Below are 25,583 nucleotides of genomic sequence, written 5' to 3'. Positions count from 1 at the left end.
TGAAGAATGTAAAACATACTTGTAAGATGAGATGCATTGATAAGCTGTTACAGGTTTGAAAATCCTGAGTGCTTAAGCTACAAAGCCATTTTGGAAGTTGAAGTGTAAATATTTTAAATGTTTATTTTTGTAAATGCTGAGTTTGTGTTTTTTTGTTTTTTTTTTTTTTTAATCTGTTTATTTTATTTCTCAGTGATCTATCCGAGTTTGTGTTTAACATCTGAGCCTCAGGTTTCTAATGTGTAAAACTCAAGAGTAATACTACCTCGTAAGTCATTTTGAAAATAATGTTGGCTGGGCGCCATGGCTCAGGCCTGTAATCCCAGCACTTTGGGAGGCAGAGATAGGCCAATCACCTGAGATCAGGAGTTCAAGACCAGCCTGGCCAACACAGCGAAAGTCTTTACTGAAAGATACAAAAATTAGCCAGGTGTGGTGGTGGGTGCCTGTAATCCCAGCTACTCGGGAGGCTGAGACAAGAACTGCTTGAACCCAGGAGGCGGAGGTTGCAGCGAGCCAAGATCGCAGCATTGCACTCTAGCCTGGACGACAGTGCAAGACTCCGTCCAAAAAAAACCATGCAGTTATTTAATACAGTGCCTAGCAGACAATAAATACTTAATAAATGACAGTCATTTTTATCTTTTACTCACATTTTATAATCTCTGCAGGAATCATATTACCTAGTACAACTACTTCCCCAGTGTTTACAAAATAGGACTCTAAGGGATCTCAGAGATTGCATCTAGGAAAAGAATGTGTGTGTGCATGTGTGTGTGTGTGTGTGTACATGTCTGTGTGTATGTGTGTAGTTTAAAAAAAGAACAATACATAGCAAAAAAAAAAAAAAAAGAAACATGAAAGCATTATAAACTTTAAAATTTGCTTATTGAAAATCTGTTTATTAAGGAGTTAACATTACAGAGTTGGTTCAATGCTTTATGGAACTTCAAATCCTGAGTTGCACCTCAATAATACAGACATCTACAGTACAGGCATTTGTACAAAATACTACAATTACTTGTACTTAACATAATTAAACTTCTTTTCTATAACTTCCATTTGTCAGGTAAATAAAACACTAACCTTTCAAAGTTGCTACAACTTTAGGAGTTTACAAATTCCTATTTCTCCAGTTTTTATTAGTACATTTTAAATCTTCTTTGTGGACTGGAAGCCAAACTCCCTAAACGAAAGCCTCAGTCTGAACCAACACAGAGACAGTAATGTCAGAAGCTCGTTTGTTTTTCACGCAGAGCAAAAATACAGAATATATTTACTAATTTATTTTCCAACAAAGAGAACATACTTTGTATTTGGAGAAAAAAATGCTTAATTGTCAGGAGTTGCTTTTGGAGAATGATCAATAAGTTCCTTATCAATTGTCTCATAGTAATACCAGGGTCCATCTCCTCTCATACGCATCAATCTTCGTACTTCCAGCTCCTTCAACCTGTAACAAATGGAACAGCAATATTGACATCCCAGCACTTCCAATTATAAATTTAATGAGCCATTTCCATAAAGGACAATCACTAGAGTCTGCTTTTGTGTAAAGTATAATGTCCCTCCACAGACCTTTATGTAGGCATACATCTGGTATACATCTATAAGCAAAAGTTGGGACTTAAATTTTTGACTTTTATTATGTTGCTTATATAGGGAGCCATCAAACAATTTTTTTGTTTGTTTTTGTTTTTGTTTTTTTTGAGACAGAGTCTTGCTCGGTTGCCCAGGCTGGAGTGCTATGGCGCAGTCTCAGCTCACTGCAAATTCTACCTCCTAGGTTCAAGTGATCCTCCTGTCTCAGCCTCCCAAGTAGCTGGGGCTACAAGGGCCCACCACCACGCCCAGCTAATTTTTGTATTTTTAGTAGAGACAGGGTTTCACCATGTTGGCCAGGCTGGTCTCTAACTCCTGACCTTGTGACCTGCCTGCCTTGGCCTCCCAAAGTGCTGGGATTACAGGCGTGAGCCACCACACCCGGTCCACCAAACAGTTTTTAACACCAAAACATTACTCGAATTGATACCGAATTCTCTCCTTCACTGTGCCTGCACAGATCACTTTCATCTGAATTGTTACAGTGCTTTTCCTATCTTCTCACCTTTTAGATGCTAGGAGAGTCATTTATAGAATGTCTACTATTATGGTCATATGCTGTGCTAGGAATTAACATATGAATAAACTTTCTTGGAGTTTCACATCTTGTGTCTGCCCATCGCCATTAGGACAGAAAGCTTTCTGAGAGTAGAACTGGTTTTTTATTTGCCAGCATTATACCAGGCCCGGTCAACATCAGACACTCAGTCAATATTTATACAAACATAAATAGAAAGCAAGAAAAATCAAGATCAAGAAAAACATTCTCCAACTCTAACATCTACTTACTTGTTCTTGTTCTTCACAAACTGAATACTCTCGTATTTTATACAGGTGCTTTCCCACTTCAATATCTAAGTCTTTGCACAATCACACATTCCTGAAGCAGTGCCTTCTCCATCAAACCTTCTACTTTCTGTTTTTACAGAATACATATTTTTTCATAGGACTTAAAATTTATCACAGTTAAATGAGTCACTTTATTAACCTCAACCAGCTCACTAACCCTATGGGAGATTATATGCCTTTGTGATGGTGTATTTAGCAGGTATCATTTTTTGAAGGATTAAAAAACATCCTCTTTCTGGTCTACTCTTTAGAGTATAACTACCCAAACCATGAGTAATTAAAATATTTATCAACATGAGACTAACTGGTTAAATTATGATTCATCCACATAATGAACTACTATATACCTGCTAAAAAGAATAAGGAGAATCTGTATGTAGTAACATGGGAGGAGATACTACATATACTGTTATGTCAAGGTATAAAATAAGCATGTGTAGCACTTTCCTATTTCATTAAAAAATAGTAAGCTGGGCCGGGCGCGGTGGCTCAAGCCTGTAATCCCAGCACTTTGGGAGGCCGAGACGGGCGGATCATGAGGTCAGGAGATCGAGACCACCCTGGCTAACACAGTGAAACCCCGTCTCTACTAAAAATACAAAAACTTAGCCGGGCGAGGTGGCAGGCGCCTGTAGTCCCAGCTACTCGGGAGGCTGAGGCAGGAGAATGGCGTAAACCCGGGAGGCGGAGCTTGCAGTGAGCTGAGATCCGGCCACTGCACTCCAGCCTGGGTGACAGAGCGAGACTCCGTCTCAAAAAAAAAAAAAAAAAAAAAAAAAATAGTAAGCTGGGAGCAGTGGCACATGTCTGTAGTCCTAGCTACTCGGGAGGCTGAGGTGGGAGGGTCACTTGAGCTCAGGAGCTCGAGTCCGTCCTGGGCAACACAGCAAGTCCCCATGTCAAAAAAAAAAAAAAAAAACACAAAAGCCAAAAACAGGCTGGGCAAGTTGACTCATGCCTGTAATCCCAGCACTTTGGGAGGCCAAGGCAGGAAGATTGCTTGAGCCCAGGAGTTCAAGATCAACCTGGGCAACAGAGCAAGATCCCATCTCTACCAAAACAAACAAACAAACAAAACCCCCAAACAATTAGTTGGGCATGGTGGCCAGCACCTGTGGTCCCAGCTATTCAGGAGGCTGAGGCTGGAGAATTGCTTAAACCCAGGAGGTCGGTGCTGCAGTGAGTCATGACTGCAACACTGCACTCCAGCCTAGGCAACAGAACGAGATCCTGTCTCAAAAAAACAAAAGGAAAGCACAAGTGAATATTAAAAAAAATAATTTTGGATTTATATATTTACTGATTTAATTATCATCAGAGATCTCTGTATGACACAAAATCCCAAAAGCCAAAGACTGGCAAACCTGACAATAATTAAATGAGTAAATACATAGAAAGTAATTAAAACACTGATACAAAATGTATTAAAAATTTTATTAGCGGCCAGGTACAGTGGCTCACGTCTGTAATCCCAGCACTTTGGGAGGCTGAGGCAGGCAGATCACTTGAGGCCAGGAGTTCAAGACCAGCCTGGCCAACATGGCAGAACCCTGTCTCTACTAAAAATACAAAAATTAGCTGGACGCGGGGTTGGGCGCCTGTAATCCCAACTACTTGGGAGGCTGAGGCAGAAGAATCGCTTGCACCCGGGAGGCAGAGGTTGCAGTGAGCCAAGACCACACCATTGCACTCCAGTCTGGGAGACAGAGCAAAACTGTCTCAAAAAATAAAAGGAAAAAAAGAAAATGCTCTTAGTTACTATTACAAATTTGTCTGAAAATATAAAAACACTTCTGTGTTGCAAAAATTTCTACACTGCCAAAAGACAACATATAGAGAAAGAAATACACACGGCCAGGTGCAGTGGCTCATGCCTGTAATCTCAGCATTTTGGGAGGCCCCAGAGGGTGGATTGCTTGAGCCCAGGCGTTTGAGACCAGCCTGGGCAACATGGTGAAATCATGTCTCTACAAAAAACAAAAATAAACTGGTCATGGTGTCATACACCTGTAATCTTGGCTACTAGGGAGGCTTGGGTGGGAGGATGGCTTGTACCTAGCAGACCAAGGCTGCAGTGAGTCAAGATCATGCCACTGTACTCCAGCCTGGCCAACAGAGCAAGACTTTGTCTCAGGAAAAAAAAAAAGAAAGAAAAGAAATACACACAACTAACAGATATATGAAAAAACTACTCAACTTTACAAAGAAATATAAAATTGAAATGATGAGGCAACATTTTTCAATTACCGTATCAGCAAAATGTTTCACTTTGATAAATTCCATTACAGAGAAACATGGAAAACTGAAACATGGAAACTGATGAAGAAACAACTCGTGCAACTTTTTGGAGAAGAGTTTGGCAATATGTACCCAAAGTTTAAAAGCATGTGCTATTTGGCTTATCAATGCCACTTCCAGAAATTTATTTTCCAGATATGTTACATAAATATGCAAACAATATGGGAGAAAATTAAACACAGCAGTATGTATAATACCAAAAAACTTGGAAAGAACCCAAGTATCAGCAACAGGGGACTGGTTAAAATAATACAGGCACTCAGCAGCATAAGAGAAGGGAAAAAATATATATGTCTAGTTTTTTAATATGTAAATAAAATATAATATATAAGAAAGAAAATCCACATAGCTTTCCATAACAGCATATATCCCTTTCTTTTTAATGGCCACATTATACATTTCATTGGATGGATATATCCATCCATTTGCTGCCCAGCTGGGGCAACAGAGCAAGACTTCAACTCTAAAAAAAATTTTTAAATTTTAAAAAGAACTCCTTTTAATCTGACACATATCTCCTAATAGTCTCCTTGTCACCAGTTTATAATTTTCACTCCAAACAAGCGAATTCTATCTTTACCCCCCCGCCTTTTTTTTTGAGACAGAGTCTCGCACTGTCACCCAGGCTGCAGTGCATTGGCGTGGTCTTGGCTCACTGCAACCTCCACCTCCTGGGTTGAAGTGATTCTTCTGCCTCAGCTTCCTGAGTACCTGGGATTACAGGCACATACCACCATGCCCAGCTAATTTCTGTAGCCTCCCATAGTGTTGGGATTACAGGTGTAAGCCACTGCATCTGGATATAAATTTATCCTTTTACATAAAACATTCTATAGTGCTGAAATAGTAATAGTTTTATTAATTTTTTTTTTCTGGTGGTTGGCAACCCTAGGAAGATTTTCTTTCCCACCAACCCCTCTTTTTTCCTACCGTAATTCAGCCTTTTCAGCTTCAATCTGAAGGACGGCCATTGATTTTTCATAAATCTTTTCAGGACTGTCATAGAAATTACGGGCAATCCATCTCGATATGGGATGCTACAAGAGAAAATTTGTTTAATATTAGTCCATTTCTGAATAATATTTTGCTTTTCTAGTTGACTATTCTTTAAAATGATCATTTCAGTTAGATAAACCAATAACATCTAGTATGATGTTATTTGATTTATATCTAGTATGATTTATATATATATATATATATATAAAATAATTTTAACAGATTAGGTGGATACTATTTTTGTCCACATTTTAAAGATAAGTGAATTGCACAAAGTTACGTAGCTAATAAATGGCAGCACCTGGACTCAAACCAAGTCTGACTCCAAAGCTATGTGCTCTTTTCCATTACACTATGCTGAGCATCTTAGGTGGCAGATTCAGAAGCCAAACCCAGGTTTTGGTAATTCAAAAATGGGGCTCTTTGCACCAGTTAGCATAAACGAACTAATTCTAAGGCCTGCCTTAAGATTTAATGGTTTAAGATTTATATTTAAAATATAATTCATTCAGATAATAAAACATGATGGGATAATAAGACATTTTTAGACATCTCTCTGTGTAAGGCATTATTTATAGGTATTCCATGAGTTTCTCATTTTGTTTTTATATACTGTAACAAGATATAATAAAAGACATATTATTTCTTCTGGTCTTCCCTATACCTATGATACGAAACATTTTAGGATTCAAGATGTTAGAAGTACTTTGAACAAAATTTCCCATGAAAATCTAATGTTTATTGTCATTGACATTTTCATTCTTTGTTAGAGGACTATAGTTTTGTTTTTTTTTTGGGACATACTCTATTCAAGGCTCATGATAACACTTGTAAACAAATAACAAAATTAATTTTGGGTTTTGGTAGCAGTGGCAGTATGGCGTAATGACCAACAGTGCAGGCTCTGGAGTCAAAGTTGCCTGGGTTGAAATAGTGACCCTATCTAGACAGGTCACTGAACTCTTTTAGCCTCAGTTTCTTCATCTCCAAAGAGGGAATAATAATAGTACATTTTACATGGGATGAAATAATAAATGTTTGTAAAACACTCAGCACAGTACCCGTTACACAGTAGGTGCTCAATAAATGACAGCTAGCATTAACATTGGTGAAATCTTTCCTAAGGCATTGAACTTAGGATAAATTATGTTAGTCTGTTAGGCTGAGAACACACTGCAATCATTCTTTAAAAAATTGTAAAGCTTAAAATGATTTTTAAAAAATTAAGTATCAAAACTAGTTGTTTATAAAAAGTATGCAAAAAATGTATCTACTTGATATAAAAAATGAAATATAAAACTCTATCATGGCTGGGCACAGTGGCTCACACCTTTAATCCCAGTACTTTGGGAGGCTGAGGTGGGCGGATCACTTGAGGCCAGGAGTTCGAGAAAAGCCTGGCCAACATGGTGAAATCCTGTCTCTACTAAAAATACCAAAATTAGCCAGGATCACACAGCAGACACCTGTGATCTCAGCGACATGGGAGGCTGAGGGATGACAATTGCCTGAACGCGGGAGGCAGAGATTGCAGTGAGCCGAAATCGTGCCACTGTATTCCAGCCTTGGCAACAGAGAGAGATGCTGTCTCAACAAAACAAAGCAAAACAAAACAAAAAACCTGACTATATCATAATTGCTGAATTAAGATATTAACTAGTGCATTGACAAGGCACGTAACAGTATGTAATTGTCAATGTCCTATACAAACCTTATAATATTCCCAGTGTTCTGGGATATAGCCTTCTGGAATTTCTGCTAGTTCAGCTTCACCTAATAAGAAAAAATGGTTATGTTCAACTTCAGCATGAGGAGTTTAAAAAATTAATTCTTCACCATTAAAGTAATAAAACCAACTTCTTGTGGTTTTAAAGGATCCTTTAAAAACTTTGTACCAATGAAGATATCTAATATCTTTAATTCACTTTAATCTGGTTGACAATCAATTCATTTGTTAGACATTTTTAGACATCTCTCTGTGTAAGGCATTATTTATAGGTATTCCATGAGTTTCTCATTTTGTTTTTATATACTGTAACAAGATATAATAAAAGACATATTATTCCTTCTGGTCTTCCCTATACCTATGATACGAAACATTTTAGGATTCAAGATGTTAGAAGTACTTTGAACAAAATTTCCCATGAAAATCTAATGTTTATTGTCATTGACATTTTCATTCTTTGTTAGAGGACTATAGTTTTGTTTTTTTTTTGAGATGGAGTCTCGTTCTGTCGCCCAGGTTGGAGTGCGATGGCACGATCTCAGTTCACTGCAACCTCCACCTCTCGGGTTCAAGTCATTCTCCTGCCTCAGCCTCCCGAGTAGCTGGCATTACAGGCGCCCACCACCACGCCCGGCTCATTTTTTGTATTTTTAGTAGAGACGGGGTTTCACTATGTTGGCCAGGCTGGTCTCTTGAACCCCTAACCTCATGATTCGCCCGCCTCGGCCTCCCAAAGTGCTGGGATTACAGGCATGAGGCACTGCGCCCGGCCGAGGATTATAGTTTTATGTGTTCTAGGATGGATTAAAAAATTCTTAGTTCAGGTTGAGATTTGGTTATTTTAAGATCAACTGCCATGCTTATGCTTAAAGAACTTTTCATTACAATATCCGTAATTTCTTTTTTATATTGATGTACATATGTTTAAAAATTTTTCCAATCTGGTGGTGCTGGCAGGGGATGGAAGTGACTTACCAATGAATACATTCACCAGAGTTATGATAATTACTACTGGAATCCCAGTCAATGCAATGTAGAATCTCTAAGATAAAAAATAAAAAAATGTTTCTCATGACCGTTTCGTAACTCTCCCCACACACAAATCATCCTCATGATATGATTTCCTCATATTTCTTATAAAATAAACTTGCCAAATTGGGCATACAGTACGAAATTATTAATTTCTGTGATTTTACTTTTTGGTAAAGCAATGTCATGAAAGAAAACAACACGTTAAGAACAAAAGTGTAAAAACATCAGGGTGATTTCTATCACTAAACAGGATTTGAGCTGGTCATAACAAGAAAAGCAAGGGCTCAACCAAGGAGATGAAAAAGGTCATTAAACACAATGGAAGGGCAAGAGAAAGTTTTAAGGTCAGTACTCAAATGATGATTCAGAGCTTTATCTACAGTGGCAGATGGTTCAGACAATCTCCCATTTTCTAAGCCTCTACTTTGTTCCTATTGAGCCTTGAGACAGAAATACAGTCAGCATTCTAAATAAGCAATGTAATTATATTATTGCTAAATTAAGATGGCACTATAGATCCCTGTTACCCTCTGAAATCAGTGTTCTTGAGCAACATACAAATATAAAACCATATCCCAAAATAATGTAGCTCCTTTATTTAAAAAAGTCTTTCAACAAATTCTTTGGTCATTTAAAGAATATTTTAGTTATAGCAACACAGATTCTATTTCGAAACGCCATAATCTTCAAAAGAAAGGAATGGTTCATGTTTTACCTCCATTTAGTGTAAATCCTTTTGTGAAGAAGGAAAGCTTCACTAATTTAAAGAGAAATTCAGTAACAAATCAGACTTTACAATCTCAGTCTCTTCTACAGAAAGAAATATAAATTTACAAAATAAAATATTTCATAAAATGAAAGATGTTTTCTAAAGAGGCAAAAATTTTTTCCATTACATGCAGAGACTCTAATTCAACAAAAAATTTAAACTTACCAATAACTTCAAAAACCGGATGTCATAGAATCTAGAAGGTTTGATGACAAATAGTCTTTTCCCATGGCCTCCACTGTGTCGAACAGGAGCTGGAAATATTGAATTACCCTGTTTTATACAAGGTTCATATGGGTATACTGTTATATTCTGAGTTAAAATCAGATTATAAAGAAAAAAAATACAAGGATCCTTTTGCAGATCATAAGCAGGGTGACTGGGTTTTCACATTCATGTGTGAGATATGCCTCCCTCAAACCTTGTTATGAGGTAGGCACATTACTCATCTGACATGAAACAAAAAGAAAATATACATTCTTAGATGTTTAATATAAGATTTTAAAATGTCTTATTTGAGTAACAAGGCCAGGTCAGATAGGATATCTTTAAACAAAGATGGATCTACTGTTCTAAAGCATAACTTTCCTCATTTTAATTCAAAGTTAAAGAAGTATCTAAATAATCATTTTAATTTGTTTCAATAGCAGGCCGAGAGGTTAGCTACTTAATGAGCTGTTTATCTGTGTCTCCTCTGCAACAAATATTTGCTAATGCTGCAAAAGAAATACATTTAATGTAAATTATTCCATTATGACATTTCACATGACACATTATCTGTATTATATGTATTATTATGCTGCAAAATAGATGGAAAGGACCAGCAGTATTTATTCAACAAATCACCAGCAGGAATTAGAACTTGTTATCAAACTACACACTCTAAAATATCTTGATAAAATCACATGGTAAACCATTGCTGATTAAGAATATCCTCTTCAAGTCTCCCCCCTGACAGAATTTAATCAAGCCTTGCTGGAAGTAAATTGAGGCAAAATTTCACTTCTGGATCCTCTTTTTACATTCTTCCTCTTGAAGGTCTGGAAGGATCACTACAGGCATTCCAAGCCCTTTGCACTGGGAACAGGAAAGGATCTAGCTGTTACTTAGAAACTGAAGGTTCCTATGTTTTCACTGTGTAACTACTCTCAAGGATATTTTGCATGTGAGTCACTGTGGAATAAAAAACTTTAATTTCCCATTGAAGGAATTTCAGTCATAATAGATGTCAGAAAGATCTGAATCTTTTGTTCATGTTTAATATCTAGAAAGGTGTCCCCTCTCCTAAAATCTGTATTAGGCCCAGATAACATCTTATCTTCCAAGATGCCAACATTCTTCCCAACCATACGAGATCTTTCCTACTTTTGAATTACTATACATTACTGTGATGTGTATATTTGTGTTCACTGCTGCCACTTTTAAGTATAAATATCTTGAAAGCAGGAACTGTCTTCTTAACTTTGGTTAACACCTGAAAGCAGCTTGCAGTGAGTTTGGGAGGTAGAATCACAAGGGAAATTAGAAACTGGAATGAATTTACTATATATAATTCATACTACTAAGGCTTTTTAAAGAACAAGATTAAGAGAATTTGACAAAGTAAGTATGGACTTCAGCAAATCATCTGAAAGATACATAATAGAATTTTTTTGTGGACTAGATGAAGAAAAAGGGTTGGATGACAGTACAAAGTACTCATTAATTCAATACATATTTAATTGCATACTATGTGCAGATCCTATGCTAGACCGATATACGGTCTAAGAGGGATATATATCTTGCTGGGAGAAATACACAATACACAAATAATTACAAATCTGTAACGGTAACAAGGGAAAGAAATAGGATACAGTGGCCCAGAAGAAAAGTTCCTATTTGGACAAGATGTGGGGGCTAGGAAGAGGAGACATTATAAGCTGAGAGAAAGAGCAAGTTAGAGAAATTTGTAATGGGTACTTGATTGACTGTAACCAAAAGGTACTGATTAATTATTGCAGTAACCTGGCAAAGGGATCTCTCAAAAGTCCTGCAGCATCAAGGTTTTTATGAATGGCTTAGATGAGGTGGATACAGCATTCCTGACTTGTCAAGTCTTAGAAACACAAAGCTACTGCTACAACACAAAGAACTACTTAGAAACACAACTACTTAGAAACACAAAGCTACTGCTACATCATCAGTGGCTAAGACACTGATGAAACAGGGTCCCTAAAGAGTCTTTACACACATTACAAAAGGCTGAATCCAAAAGGATTCAATGTAATAAGGTAAGTGGGTTTCCACCTGGAACTCCCAGAAATTTAGTTGCTCACAAAAAAGCAAAAGGCCAATTCAATATTAATCTGATACACTAGAAGTACAGGGTCAAAACAGGATGATCTTCCCTGTCCCTTATCCCCTGACTACACCTGCAGAAATGTGTTCATTCAAGAGCATACTCTCTTAGAGGGACAATCTATTTTCAGCTTAATATTAGGTTGGTGCAAAAGTAATTGCAGTTTTTGCAATTGAAAGTAATTGTGGTTTTTGGCCGGGTGCGGTGGCTCATGCCTGTAATCCCAGCACTTTGGGGGATTGAGGCAGGCAGATCACGAGGTCAGGAGATGGAGTCCAACCTGGCTAACACGATGAAACCCCGTCTCTACTAAAAATATATAAAAAAAAAATAGCCAGGTGTGGTGGTGGGCGCCTGTAGTTCCAGCTGCTGGGGAGGCTGAGGCAGGAGAATGGTGTAAGTAAACCCAGGAGTGAGCCTAGGTTGTGCCACTGCACTCCAGCCTGGGTGACAGAGCGAGACTCCGTCTCCAAAAAAAAAAAAAAAAAAGTTTAATGCATTTAGTAATGTGAACAGCTTGCTCTTTCTTTACACATATTACCCAATTATTAAACAATTAGTCATGTCACTAAAAGTCCTAGATAACTTATTAATATTGTTTCAAAGTATATTTCATAGCATGTAACTCTTTTTTTCTTTTTTCTTTTCCAGAGACAAGGTTTTTCACTATGTTACTCAAGCTGGTCTCAAACTCCTGGGCTCAAGAGATCCTCCCACCTCAGCCTGCGGAGTAGCTGGGATTACATCACGCACCACCACAACTGACTTGCACTTAACTCTTTTTAAATGTTTTGAGCCGTCATGATTTTTGATGTAGTAGGGCCATCTGCTTAAATCTAAAAATATTAGTGTGTAACCAGGAATGGCGGTACGTGCTTGTAATCCCAGCTACTCAGGAGGCTGAGGCGGGAGGATCACTTGAGACCAGGAATTTGAGGCCAGCCTGAGCAACATAGCTAGACCCTTCCCCCTAAAAAAAAAATTAAATTATAGGGTGAACATTGCTTACAATGAAGTGACTACCAGGATTTCTGGAACCCTGATCCTCCTGACACCAAAAATAGGCATCTTTCACTGCTCTCTAAAGCCTGAAATTTCTCCATTAAGTATTCATTAATTTCATAGGCCCAAGGCCTCAATAACTAATTTTTTAAAATGCAAATAGCCTCAGAAAAGTTACTAAGCCTTTGACGATTGCGATTTTTATAAGAATTGAATAAGATAATGTAGGAACTTTTTGTGTATCAAAGACAACAATTGGGCTGGGCACAGTGGCTCACACCTGTAATCCCAGCACTTTGGGGGGCCGAGGTGGGCAGATCACTTGAGGTCAGGAGTTCGAGACCAGCCTGGCCAACATGGTGAAACCCTGTCTCTACTAAAAATACAAAAAATTAGCCAGGCCTGTAATCCCAGCTACTTGGGAGGCTGAGGCAAGAGAATCGCTTGAACCTGGGAGGTGGAGGTTGTGGTGAACCAAGACTGTGCCACTACGCTCCAGCCTCGGTGACAGAGTGAGACTCTGTCTCAAAAAAATAAAAAAATAAAAAGACGACAACAATAAAAATTGGTCATTTTCTTTCCGTCATTCCCAGTAAAGGGCACCACCATCTCAATTACCTTGGATAAAAATCTCAATCATCTTCCGTGCATCTATCCTTCATTCATCATTTGCCAAGGCCTCTTGATTCTAAGATTTAAACTCTCCATTTCATTCCATGCCTTCTTTACCTTACTGGCCTAGGTAATCAACATACCCTATAAGCCATCCAATATTCAGAAGCATCTTCCTAAAACACACTCCTGATATTGTTCTTCTGCTATAACACTCTGTTGCCTACAAAATCAAATGAAGATACTTTGGCTTTGTAGTCAGTCCCTCCCCTCCCCCAATTTGGTCCCAACTTTCCTTTATTTGCCTTTTCTCCCAACACCTACCTGCCCCAAGAGTCATATATCTAATAAAAAAAACTTAACCTTTACTTTTCTGCCAGTTCCACCAATTAAAACTATCCCTTTAATTCGGTTAAAATGCCCCATCTATTCCATGTCTGGATTAACTCCACAGCACTCTTGTTTATATATTCATATTAATATTCTTCACATTTTTAAAAACCATAAGTTGTGCATATCAGTCTTCAATTATAAATTAAATTTACCTGCAGCTGAGGGGAGAAATTAGCTCATTTCTGGAATTACACAATCTCTGATGTTTAATAAATAATTTAATTAAATAGAATAGCTTTATCTGCTAATTTTCTGAGAAAGGTTTACAGAGGGTGATGGAGAACATGACAGCACTAGACTTTTAGGAAAGATGAGGCTATAGGTATTTGTAGAAGGCTAATGCCAGGACTTCAAAGGCACAGACAAAAAAAGAAAAATCAGACAAACTGGACTTCATGAAAATTTAAAAATTTTGTCTGAAAGGACGCTATCAGCAGAGTAAAAAGGCAACCCACAGAATGGGAGAAAATATATGCAAATCATATATCTGATAAGGGATTGATATCAGAACACATAGAAAACTCAACAACAACAATAAAAAACCAAATAATCCAATTTAAAAATAGGCTGGGCATGGTGGCTCATGCCTGTAATCCCAGCACTTTGGGAGGCTGAGGTGGGGAATTTCTTGAGCCCAGGAGTTTAAAACTAGCCTGGTCAACATAGCCAGATCTCATCTCTACAAAAAACTTAAAAAATTAGCCGGGTGTGGTGGTGTGTACTTGTCATCCCAGCTACTCAGGAGGCTGAGGCAGGAAGATCACCTGAGTCTAGGAGGTTGAGGCTACAGTGAGCTATGACTGCGCCACTGCACTTCGGCCGGGGTGACAGAGCAAGATCCTGCCAAAAATAAACGAAAAAATAAAACAGGCAAATAGCTTGGCAGAGTGGCATGTACCTGTAGTCCCAGCTACTTGAGAGGCTGAAGCAAGATTGCTTGAGTCCAGGAGTTCAAGTTCGGCATGGGCAACATTAGGGAGACCTCATACTCAAGATAAAAAATAATAAAATAAATAATAAGCAAAGGATTTGAATAGACATTTCTCTAAAGAAGATATATATACAAATGGCCAAGAAGCAAACTAATTAGGGAAATGCAAATCAAAACTACAATGATATCATCACATACCCATCAGAATGGCTACTTTCAAAAAACCAGAAAATAACAAGTGTCAGAATATGGAGGAATTGGAATCTTTGCACACTGTTGGTAAACAAAGGAATGTAAAATGGTATTGCTGCTATGGAAAATAGCATGAGGGTTCCTCAAAAAATTAAAAACAGAATTACCATATTGTGGAATCCTAGTAAGATACATAAGCAACAAGTAAGGGGCCCCAGGAGGAGGAAAGCAATTCTGCTGAGACACGGCTAATCACAGGCGACGCACGGGCACAACATCCTGTTCCCAAATACCTCATTCAACACATAGCCCCAGCAGAGTGACCTTATCTGCACACCTTCTCTACTCATAGTCCCGTCAGTATGACCCTATAAAACTTCCCTGTAGCCCCTGATTCTGCAGATAGCCCCTTCTCTGCTGTGCTGCCCACTGTTCCCTTGCAACTTTATCTTTGTATTTTCTCTAACAAATCTGTCCTCTTTACCTATGACTGTCTTGGTAAATTCTTTTACCACCCACAATGCCAGTCCCAGCCAGTGACACCCATGACACACATGACCCAGCAATTACACTTCTGCAGATACACCCACAAGAATTGAAAGCAGGGTCTCAGAAGAGATATTTGTACATCCATGTTCACAGAAACATTATTCACAAAACAAGTCACACTCAATGTCACTGATAAGTTCTTGGAAACTGTGACTTTAAGTGAAACCACATACAGCAGGTCCTTAAACAACATCATTTCCATCTTTATTATAGGTTCTGAGGGTTGCAGTTTCAAAAGCCAATGATGTTAAGTGAAGCTTTACAGTAATTAAAATCTGCAAGTGCTTGGGTGTAGGCTCACAGCTGTAATCCCAACACTTTTAAGAGGCCAAGGCAGGTGGATCACTTGAGGACAGGAGTTTGAAGGAATTCTTAACAGAACCCATTTAGGATTAAACACGTTTTATTGTGGGTATGAAGAAACTCCCCAGGCCTCCACAAACAAGTTTACTGGGGGTCTGAAGGAACTTCCCAAACCTCCATGATTTAGCAGGAGACAAGATAAGGGTAATCACCCCAGTACCTGGACCCATTTAGATTAAGTAAATTTACTAAGGCTCCAGAGGAAGGTCTTCAGGACTCAGACCTTAATTATCGATTTTAAAAACTTAGTCACTTATGTCTTTAGATGAGTGCACACTTACACGTAGACATACAGCTTAAAAGGTCTACGGGCTCTGGAAAACCGTAATGTTAAGTTGGTCTGGCGATAATTTCCAGGACTTATCCCTGTAACCGGTTACAGGAATAAAAACTCTTTCTGGCCAGGCGTGGTGGCTCATGTCTATAATCCCAGCACTTTGGGAGGCCGAGGCAGGCAGATCACCTGAGGTCAGGAGTTCAAGACCAGCCTGGCCAACATGGTGAAACCCCATCTCTACTAAAAATACAAAAATCAGCCGGGCGTGGTGTGGCATGCACCTGTAATCCCAGCTATTTGGGAGGCTGAAGCAGGAGAATCCCTGGAACCCAGGAGGCGAAGGTTGCAGTGAGCCAAGATCGCACCACTGCACTCCAGCCTGGGCAACAGAATGAGACTGTGTCTCAAAAAAAAAAAAAAAAACCCCTCTTCCTCCCCAGTTCATCTGCATCTCATTATTGGGCAGCAAGAAATAGCAGCCTGACCCTCAGTTTGATACGAGAACACTGGAAGCCAGGGGTTGCGGTGAGCCAAGATCGTGCCACTGCACTCTAGCCTGGAAGACACAGCAAGACTCTGTCTCAAACAAACAAACAAACAAAAAACCTGAAGCAACCCAATTGACAGATGATGGATAAGCAAAATGGGGTAAATACATACAATGGACAATGGACAATTCAGCTTTAAAAAGAAGGAAATTCTGACATATGCTACAACATAAATATGCCTTGGGATATTATGCTAAGTGACAGACAAATATTTTATGATTCTACTTACATGAGAAATAGAGTAGTCAAAATCATAAAGACAGCAGAATGGTGGTTACCAGGGTCTACGTGGAAGGGGAATGGAGAGTTACTGTTTAACGGATACGGAGTTTTAGTTTTACCATATGAAAAAAGTTATGGAGTCGGATGACGGTGATGGTTGCATAGCATTAGGAATGTATTTAATACCACTGAACGGTGCACTTAAAAATGGTTAAAATGGTAAATGTTATGTGTACTTTACCACAATTTTCTTAAAGGTTACTGCTGCCAGGCACTGTTGATTTTTTCCACTCTTCACAACTACCTTTTGAGGCAGGTTAAAATTCTCATCTTTTTTAAAGAGGAGGAAACGCAGGTTATGAGCAATTAGGTGTCTTCCACTTTAGCTTCCAAGATGTGATGATCACAGACATGGCTTCTAAATTCTAGAGCCAGAATTTGAAGATAGGCAGTCTATCTCCAGAGAAAACAAGACAAGACAGGTTGTCTACTACACTAGAGCTTACATTCTTGTAGGGACAGATACAAACAACCATATAAGAGATTAAAACCTTTCATATCACAGTGACAGATGCAAAATACCTTTGAAAGCAGGTACACAGCAGAAAACACAGTAACCTTTAGTAAAGATAGCTATTAGATCCTTCCCTGCTCTGACTGGAAAGGGCGCAGAACACGGTAATGATTCTTTGAGAAGCCCAAGAAAGGGCAATAATGTAGAAAGAGAAACTAGGGGTGAAATTTTGCTGCAGTTTATCTCCAGCTAGATTTGATTGAATACTACCAGGGCGAGTATTTGAAGTATTTGTATTTGGCTATATGAGGATATTTGTAATCAGAAAAGACTTAAAAGGGATTTTCATCAAGGAATGTTAGCATATGTAATTTTGTAACAAGTTCAAATTCCTGCTGGAAATCTGTTAAATACCACTGGTTCTTTGCATCATGTTTCGAGCAAATCCCTATGTATATTGCCTCATCCTGTGGAGTGGCATAATTCAAATTAAATTGGGAGAATAAGGGTAAAAACAGAACAAGATATTTTGAGGCTGGAGACAACTTTTTGACTTTAAAGTTTCACTTCCTCTTTACCTGTTTCTATTGCACAGGGCAAATAGCTCACAGTATATATTTAACGAGGAGGATTAAATAAATTAATACTTTAAACCCTTAAAATGATGCTTGAGGTCAGGTGCGGTGGCTCACGCCTGTAATCTCAGCACTTTGGGAGGCCGAGGTGGGTGGATCACGAGGTCAGGAGTTCGAGACCAGACTGGCCAACATGGTGAAACCCCATCTCTACAAAAAAAAAAAAAAATTAGCCCGGCACGGAGGCATGCACCTGTAAACCCAGTTACTCAGAAGGCTGAGGCAGGATAATTGCCTGAACCCAGGAGGCAGAGGTCGCAGTGAGCCAAGATCACACCATTGCACTCCAGCCTGGGCAACGCAGCAAGACTCCGTCTTGAAAAAAAAAGGAAAATGATGCTTGACACATAACAGGTGCTCAGTAAATGTTGGCTGTCATTATCATTTAGTACAGTGACACATTATTTAATAATTGAGTCAGTTTCCTCATCTGTAAAATGAAAATAACATTGTAATTTCTTTGCACAGTCTTTGAGATAATAAAATGCACCGAATACCAAGCATTTGATGCTTTGCTATGATTATTCACACCACCATAATGCAACTCACTAGGTCCAAATAACCCTGTTAAGACTGTATTGGTCAGGTGCAATGGCTCACGCCTATAATCCCAGCACTTTGGGAGGCTGAGGCAGGCAGATCATTTGAGGTCAGGAGTTCGAGACCAGCCTGGCCAACATGATGACACCCCATCTCTACTAAATATACAAAAATTAGCCAGGCGTGGTGGTGTGCACCTGTAGTCTCAGCTACTGGGAGGCTGAGGCAGGAGAATGGCTTGAACCCGGGCAGTGAGCCAAGACGGTGCCACTGCACTCCAGCCTGTGTGACAGAGTGAGACTGTCTCAAAACAAACAAACAAAAAGACTGTATTATGACTTTCCTGAGACCTAGGCACTTTTGCCTTCAAGGGCCCCTTCCTCTTAAGTTACCAAAAATCGTATGTTATGACTGCATTGGTATAAAATGAATATAATACAGGCTAGATTCGTTATCATATTCATAAACATTATGATCTTTTTAAAAAAGAAATTTAAATTAAAACACTTTCGTGGACCCCTAAAACTATCATGAGTTCAGGCAGGTGAATCGCTTGAACCTAGGAGGCGGAGGTTGCAGTAAGCCAAGATCGCGCCACTGCACTCCAGCCTGGGTGACAAAGTGAGACTGTCTCAAAAAACAAAGAAAACAAAAAAAAACTCTCTTCCCCCCCAGTCCATCTGCATCTCATTATTGGGCGGCACCGTACTTACTGTGCCTAAAGAATAAGTTGGCCCTGAGCCTCTTTACCTGTCTACATATTACCTGTCTTCATATTCCTTACATAGGTGGGCTTCTCAGCAACATGACTTTGCATATGTGGGACTAGAACCCAGCCTTTGGGCAGGTGGAACGCAACAATAAGCTTGTGACCTAGAGATACAGGTCTCAGCTCTATAGCTTCCTAGACTCAGCTTCATCCGCAAATTAGCATTGAGATGGTGAATAACAACGTTTTAGAAATGCTAATAATGTAAACGCGATCGATCTGACTACTTCAGGAAAACCCCTCCTATAGCTCGCGCTCCGTCTCTCCTCTCAAGCCCCAAGCCCACAATTTGTCCCGGCTCCCTCCGGATCCCACCAAGGTCACCCTGGAAGCGTCCTCTCTTTTCTCGCCCTGCACCCGCTTCACGCCCGTTCTCCCAAGGCCAGCACCCACCAACAGCCTTCGGAAAGCCACGAGTGAGGAAGCCCCCAAATCCGAGTCGAGTGCCAAGGGAGCGGCCAGAAAGCGCTGCCACCGCAGTAACCGAAACCCGTCGCAACAAACTCATGCCCGCCATGGCTACTGCGAGCAACAGGAAAAATGGGGGCGGGTCACGGAAGCTGAGAGAGCCAATTTACCAATGAGGACAAAGGCAGGAAGTGGCCATCTTAAGTGAGGGCAAGTTTCTAGTCCCTTCACGGCCGGCTTGAGACGCCGGAAGTAACGCCATCGTTGGCGGAAACGCGGTTTGCCTAGTTATGCGAAAACATGGCTGCGGCAGGTTTGGCCCTTCTTTGTAGGAGAGTCTCAGCTGCCCTGAAAGCTTCCAGGTCGTTAATAACTCCTCAGGTCCCTGCCTGCACAGGGTAAGTGATGGGTAAAGTAGGTTTGCCCACCTCTCCAACTCTGGATCTTCTTTGGTTGCGGAGATGCCAAGAACAGTTCAAGAATGGAAAGGCCGCCTGGATGGCAGAGCAGGAGCCCACTTTGGTGAGGAGTGAGTGACCTTGGAGAAGTCGCCCACCTCCGACATTTCTATTTCTTCCTCATTTTGTTGCTGCCCGCTGCGGACAAGACAGTATATGGGGTTTGTAGATGTCCAGAATTTGTTCAAGTAAATAAACCTATAAGTACAGAAGCATCCTGTTGGGCTGGGTGAGGTGGGAAAAGCTTTACCTAAGATGTTTTTGTTATGATACTCAAGTCTGTGTCAAGTTTGGATGGTTTAAAAGGTGTTTGTATTTACAGAATGTGTTACAATGAAAGTAACTGGTAACTTCGTAACTTCTTTAATTTTTTTTTTTTTTTGGTTCTGGATCCAGTGAAGGATCATTTATTACATTGGTTGCCCTGACTCTTTAGTCTCTAATCCGGAACAATTTCTTTTTTTCTCTGTCTTAATGTTGTTGACATTTTGATGAGATTAGCTTTTTAAGAATCTCTCTTCTTTTGGATTTTTCTGATTGTTTCCTCATGATTAGATTTAGGCTAAATATTTTTGGTAGGGATACAACACTTGTGATAAACTTCATTATTTAGTTTCAGATCATCTCAGGTCATTATTTTTTAAAAACAGGAATTTTGAATTACTGCATAATAATTTATCCAGATGCACAATAATTTTTGAACCATTCTCAGCTGCACATTTACATAATTAAAAACTTGATATCCTATATAGTGCTTTAATAAACATCTTAATTTACAAATTCCCATCTATGATAATTTCTTCAGTTGAAATTTCTAGATGTAGAATTACTGAGTTAAAGGAGGAAGTATTTGAGGCTCCTGATACATGTTGCAGAATTGTGGGGCTTTTTTGTTTTTGTTTTTTGAGACAGGGACTGACTCTGTCGCCCAGGCTGGAGTGCAACGGTGTGATCTCAGCTCACTGAAACCCTCTGTCTCCCAGGCTCAAACCATCCTCCCACCTCAACCTCTCGAGTAGTTGTAACTATAAGACACATGCCACCACTCCTGGCTAATTTTTGTATTTTTGTTAAAAGACGAGGTTTTGCCATCTTGCCCAGGCTGCTCTTGAGCTCCTGGACTCAAAGTGATCCTCCCACCTCGGCCTCCCAAATTTCTGGGATAACAGGTGTGAGCCACCGTGCCCAGCCCACATGTTGCAAAATTGACTGCTCTTTTTACCTGTGCTTGCACCCATTAGCAATGTAAGAAGGACCCAAAAATGTTACCTTAAAATATAATTGTGTTAATGTGTTACCTCTGAAATTATAAGGTAGCAGCTTCTATAATGCAATATTGAAAATACTTTCTAAAGCATTTTCAACATTTATTGTGACCAAACATGGTGGCTCATGCTTGTAATCCCAGCACTTCGGGAGGCCAAGGTAGGAAGATCACTTGAGTCCAGGAGTTCGAGACCAGCCTGGACAACATAGTGAGACCAAGTCTCTAAATAAGAAAAAAAAAAAAATTAATTCTTGTGCAGAAACCCTGAGTAGCTTTTTAAAACATTATAGATGACAAAATGATTATATTTATTATGATAATGTTTGCTGCTTATAAAATCCAAATATTATAAAACTTTACTTGTTTATATGTGTTCAATTGCAGGTTTTTTCTTGGTTTGTTGCCTAAGAGTACACCAAATGTGACATCCTTTCACCAATATAGATTACTTCATACCACATTGTCAAGAAAAGGACTAGAAGAATTTTTTGATGACCCAAAAAACTGGGGGCAAGAAAAAGTAAAATCTGGTGAGATACTTGGATTTGTCAACATTAAATATATTTATGGAACCTCCCCCCATCATTCTAGGATTATTTATCCAGTTTAGGAATTATTTAGATGTTTCCTTTTTCAGTTTTCTTTGAGACTGTCTACTAGAGAAAATTAAAAGAACCATATAATAGTAGAGTTAATTGTTCCTTGGCAGATGGGCAAGATAGTTAGAAAAGGAATAGGTTGAAATTATTAACTAAAGTAAGGTTTAGGGCTTATTTTAGATTTTATTTTTTAATGATAATTAGAAGTTTATTTATTTATTTAGAGATGGAGTTTTGCTCTTGTTGCCCAGGCTCGGGTGCAGTGGCACAACCTTGGCTCACTGCAGCCTCTGCCTCTCGGATTCCAGTGATTCTCCTACCTCGGCATCCCAAGTAGCTGGGATTACAGGCATGTGCCACCATGCCCAGCTAATTTTGTATTTTTAGTAGAGATGGGGTTTCGCCATCTTGGTTAGGCTGGTCTTGAACTCCCGACCTCAGGTGATCCCCACCATCTTGGCCTCCCAAAGTGCTGGGAATACAGGTTTGAGCCACTGCCCCCGGCCAAAAAGTTAACTTATAATGACATAAAGTATTTTGTCATTAGGGTGTGAAAATACATTCTGTACTAATGCTAACATTTTTTGAATGCTATTGCCAATCATGTTAATGTTATTTTCATATGTTACCTAATTTATCCCTAATTACAAATTATGTTATATACTGTAAAAAAGCTATTATATAGTTTACAGATAAGGAAACAGGTTTAGACAGGTTTAGAGAGCTTAAATAATTTGCCAAAGGGCACATGGCTAGAAATATTATTTCATGTTATGTATTATTTTAATAGGAGCAGCATGGACCTGTCAGCAACTAAGGAACAAAAGTAATGAAGATTTACACAAACTTTGGTAAGTATAGTAAGTACATTAATATCTAGACGTTTGAAGCAGTTATAATGTAACAATGAGGTAAAAACTAAATCTGATATAGGAAATTGAGTAAAGTGATTTGTTTTGTAGTACTATGGATGATAAATCTGATATTTAAGATCATGAAAGATTTTATATGACAGAGGTTAGGTTATGACAAATGTCACAGTTCTCAAGTGGTCGGGAATTCAGAAATTTTACTGTGATTTACATTGGTCCTACTAACACCTTTATACTAGCAATTTCAGTGAATTAATAAAATGAAACGGGGAACAGTTGGTTGCTTTTGTTTTTTTCTTTGAGACAAGGTCTCGCTCTGTTGCCCTGGCTGGAGTGCAGTGGTGCAGTCATGGCTTACTGCAGCCTTGACCTCCTGGGCTCAAGTGATCCCCCACCTCGGCCTCCTGAGTACCTGGGAGCACAGGTATGCATCACCACACCCAGCTAATTTTTTTGCATTTTGTGGTGAGGGAGTTTCCCTATGTTGCCCAGGCTGGTCTCACTGGGGCTCAAGTGATCCTCCCACCTCGGCCTCCCAACATCCTGGGATTACAGGCGTGAGCCACTGTGCCCAGCCATTGGTTATATTTAGAATTCTCTCCTTTTTATTATGTTTTCATGATCTGTAATCTTTAGTGTATTTGCTTTGGAAGGGCATGTTGGAGGGTGCATTTAATTGGGAATATAGGTAGATTTTTCTGGCGGGCTCTGATGAATTAGAGAGGGTTGAGAAGATTTAAGACAGGATTGCATTTTTAATGTACTATATGTAGGCCAAAGATATGTTTTGTTTGGACCATAATTGTTTTTTAAATTGGGAAGTTTCACACAGAAAATATTATTTCTGTCGGCTCTTGAATAACGAGACCTGTGATTTGGCAACACTGGCCCTGCATTCCTACGTGGCAACAACTTGGCTGGTCTGTGGAGCAACTGCCCCTCCTAGATGGAGCAGGGACACACCACTTCTTAGGCACCCTGTGGTTCTTTCACTGTGTCTACTTCCTTCATGATTGTTATCTGCCTAAGAACTCTAGTAGACATTTACTTTTTTTTATTTTCTTTTTTTGAGACACAGTCTCGCTCTGTCACCCAGGCTGGAATGCAGTGGTGTGATCTTGGCTCACTGCAACCTCCACCTCCGAGGTTCAAGCAATTCTCGTGCCTCAGCCTCTGAAGTAGCTGGGATTACAGGCTCACGCCGCCATGCCCAGCTAAATTTTTGTATTTTTAGTAGAGACGGGGTTTCACCATGTTGGTTAGGCTGGTCTTGAATTCCTGGCCTCAAGTGATCTGCCTCTCTTGGCCTCCCAAAGTGCTGGGATTATATACAGGCATGAGCCACCGTGCATGGCCAGCATTTATGTTTTTTCCCCTGATGTAAAGCATTGTTTATCTTTCTTGACAAATTAAAGAATTGTAAGGTATTTATAAAAACCACTGATACTATGTTTATTCATTATAGAAAAATAAGTTGTTTTAAAGCACTATTAGTTACCATGGGTTATCGGTGAAAGGATAGTTAGGGCTATTTCAACATTCATCATGGCTGCAACCAACCAAAGTTTTGCCATTTCTCTTTTTTGTTTTTGTTTTTGTTTTTTTGAGACAAAGTCTCACTTTGTCGCCCAGGTTGGAGTGCAATGGCGTGATCTCAGCCCACTGCAACATCTGCCTTCTAGGTTCTCGTGTCTCAGCCTCCTGAGTAGCTGGGATTACAGGCACACACCACCACACCCAGCTAATTTTTGTATTTTAGTAGACACGGGGTTTCACCATGTTGGCCAGGCTGGTCTCAAACTCCTGACTTCAAGCGATCCACCCACCTCAGCCTCTGAAAGTGCTGGGATTACAGGTGTGAGCCGCTGTACTCGGCCCTAACTCTTATTCTCAAATAGATGTATTCAGAAAATCTGTCTTCACTTTAGCTCTGCTGCTTCAGTACCTTTGATTATGTTTGCTGTGCTCTCCCTTCTATGATAAACTGCATCTCCTCTATGAATCTTTCCCTGGTCATCTTAGCTAGAAAAGATGTTTCTCATCTCCCCCACTTAATTCTTCTGGTACTTATTGCCTGTCCCACTTATTATCCCACATACATTACAGTTTCAGAAGCAGCATGGTGGAGTTAAAATAGAATGGATTTTGTACACAGAGATCAGGGATTTGAATCTTGAATTACCTGTATGACCCAGAATACCTTACTTCTCTCAGCCTTAGCTTCTTTGTTTAGTAAGTGGAAATAATGCCAACCTCAGAAGGCGGTTGTGAAAACTAGATGAAATTAGTGTATATAAAATGGTTAACACATTGTCTGGCATATAATAGGTACTCAACAAATGTTATTTATCTTCCATCTGCCTTCTCTACTCTCCACTCAGAATGTAAGGACTATATTTTATGCCTCTTTGTAACTATCTTTGCACTTAATACATGTGGCAGATGAAAAGTTTATTGAACAAATGGATAAGCAAAGATAGTTATGTATATAGGATTATTCTTTGTAATCATATTCTATATATTGAGATTTCTAGTATGACTTTTTTTTTTTTTTTTTGAGACAAGATCTCACTTTATCCCCAGGCTGGAGTATAGTAGTGCGATCTTAGCCCACTGTAGCCTTGAATTCCCAGGCTCAAGCAATCCTCCTGTCTCAGTCTCCCAAACAGCTGGGGCTACAGGTGTGTGCCACCATGCCCGGCTAAGTATATTTTTTATTTTTTTGTAGAGATGGGGTCTTGCTGTGTTGCCCAGGCTGGTCTTGAATTCCTGAGGTCAAGCAATCCTCCCACCTCAACTTCCCAAAGTGCTGAGATTACAGG

General features: G+C 39.4%; 2 protein-coding genes and 1 non-coding gene across 7 annotated transcripts in view; 2 read left to right on the top strand and 1 right to left on the bottom strand.

Moving 5' to 3' along the window:
* Window positions 1–881: 881 nt before the first annotated feature.
* NDUFB5 (NADH:ubiquinone oxidoreductase subunit B5) lies at window positions 882–19,690 on the bottom strand. 2 transcript variants are annotated; one of them, XM_045386597.2, is made up of 6 exons: window positions 19,551–19,690; window positions 9,438–9,526; window positions 8,447–8,513; window positions 7,457–7,518; window positions 5,680–5,786; window positions 882–1,453 (listed from the first exon to the last, which is right to left on the bottom strand). In XM_045386597.2, the coding sequence occupies exons 1-6, from the start codon at window positions 19,672–19,674 to the stop codon at window positions 1,333–1,335; spliced, it is 570 nt and encodes a 189-aa protein (XP_045242532.1). In that variant the 5' UTR covers window positions 19,675–19,690; the 3' UTR covers window positions 882–1,332. The 2 variants fall into 2 exon arrangements, with proteins under 2 accessions (XP_045242532.1, XP_005546502.1); XM_005546445.4 differs by lacking the exon at window positions 5,680–5,786.
* LOC123572093 (small nucleolar RNA U13) lies at window positions 9,624–9,727 on the top strand. The gene has a single exon (XR_006696429.1). It is a non-coding gene; the product is annotated as a small nucleolar RNA U13 (small nucleolar RNA).
* A 144-nt stretch (window positions 19,691–19,834) lies between the features above and the next one.
* Window positions 19,835–25,583, top strand: part of MRPL47 (mitochondrial ribosomal protein L47) — a 16,532-nt gene continuing 10,783 nt past the window's right edge. The window contains exons 1-3 of one of the 4 annotated variants that reach the window (XM_005546446.5): window positions 19,835–19,963; window positions 21,675–21,820; window positions 22,680–22,740. In XM_005546446.5, coding sequence (XP_005546503.1) covers window positions 19,866–19,963; window positions 21,675–21,820; window positions 22,680–22,740 — 305 coding nt within the window. In that variant the 5' untranslated portion in view covers window positions 19,835–19,865. Of the gene's footprint in view, window positions 20,185–21,674; window positions 21,821–22,679; window positions 22,741–25,583 lie in introns of all 4 variants that reach the window. The other 3 variants (XM_005546448.5, XM_045386594.3, XM_045386595.2) reach the window with 3 other exon arrangements.

Source organism: Macaca fascicularis, chromosome 2 (assembly GCF_037993035.2).
Source record: "Macaca fascicularis isolate 582-1 chromosome 2, T2T-MFA8v1.1".
NCBI lineage: Eukaryota > Metazoa > Chordata > Mammalia > Primates > Cercopithecidae > Macaca > Macaca fascicularis.
The sequence above is the reverse complement of the archived record's forward strand: the minus strand, read 5'-3'. Positions and strand labels throughout refer to the sequence as shown.

Excerpts from the sequence above, each read along its gene's own strand:
- NDUFB5 (XM_045386597.2), bottom strand. The coding sequence starts at position 19,674 with ATGGCGGGCATGAGTTTGTTGCGACGGGTTTCGGTTACTGCGGTGGCA. Across the intron at positions 8,514-9,437 it reads TCCGGTTTTTGAAGTTATTG|AGATTCTACATTGCATTGAC; the intron begins GTAAGTTTAAAT and ends TTTTTATCTTAG. Across the intron at positions 1,454-5,679 it reads GCTGAAAAGGCTGAATTACG|GTTGAAGGAGCTGGAAGTAC; the intron begins GTAGGAAAAAAG and ends CATTTGTTACAG.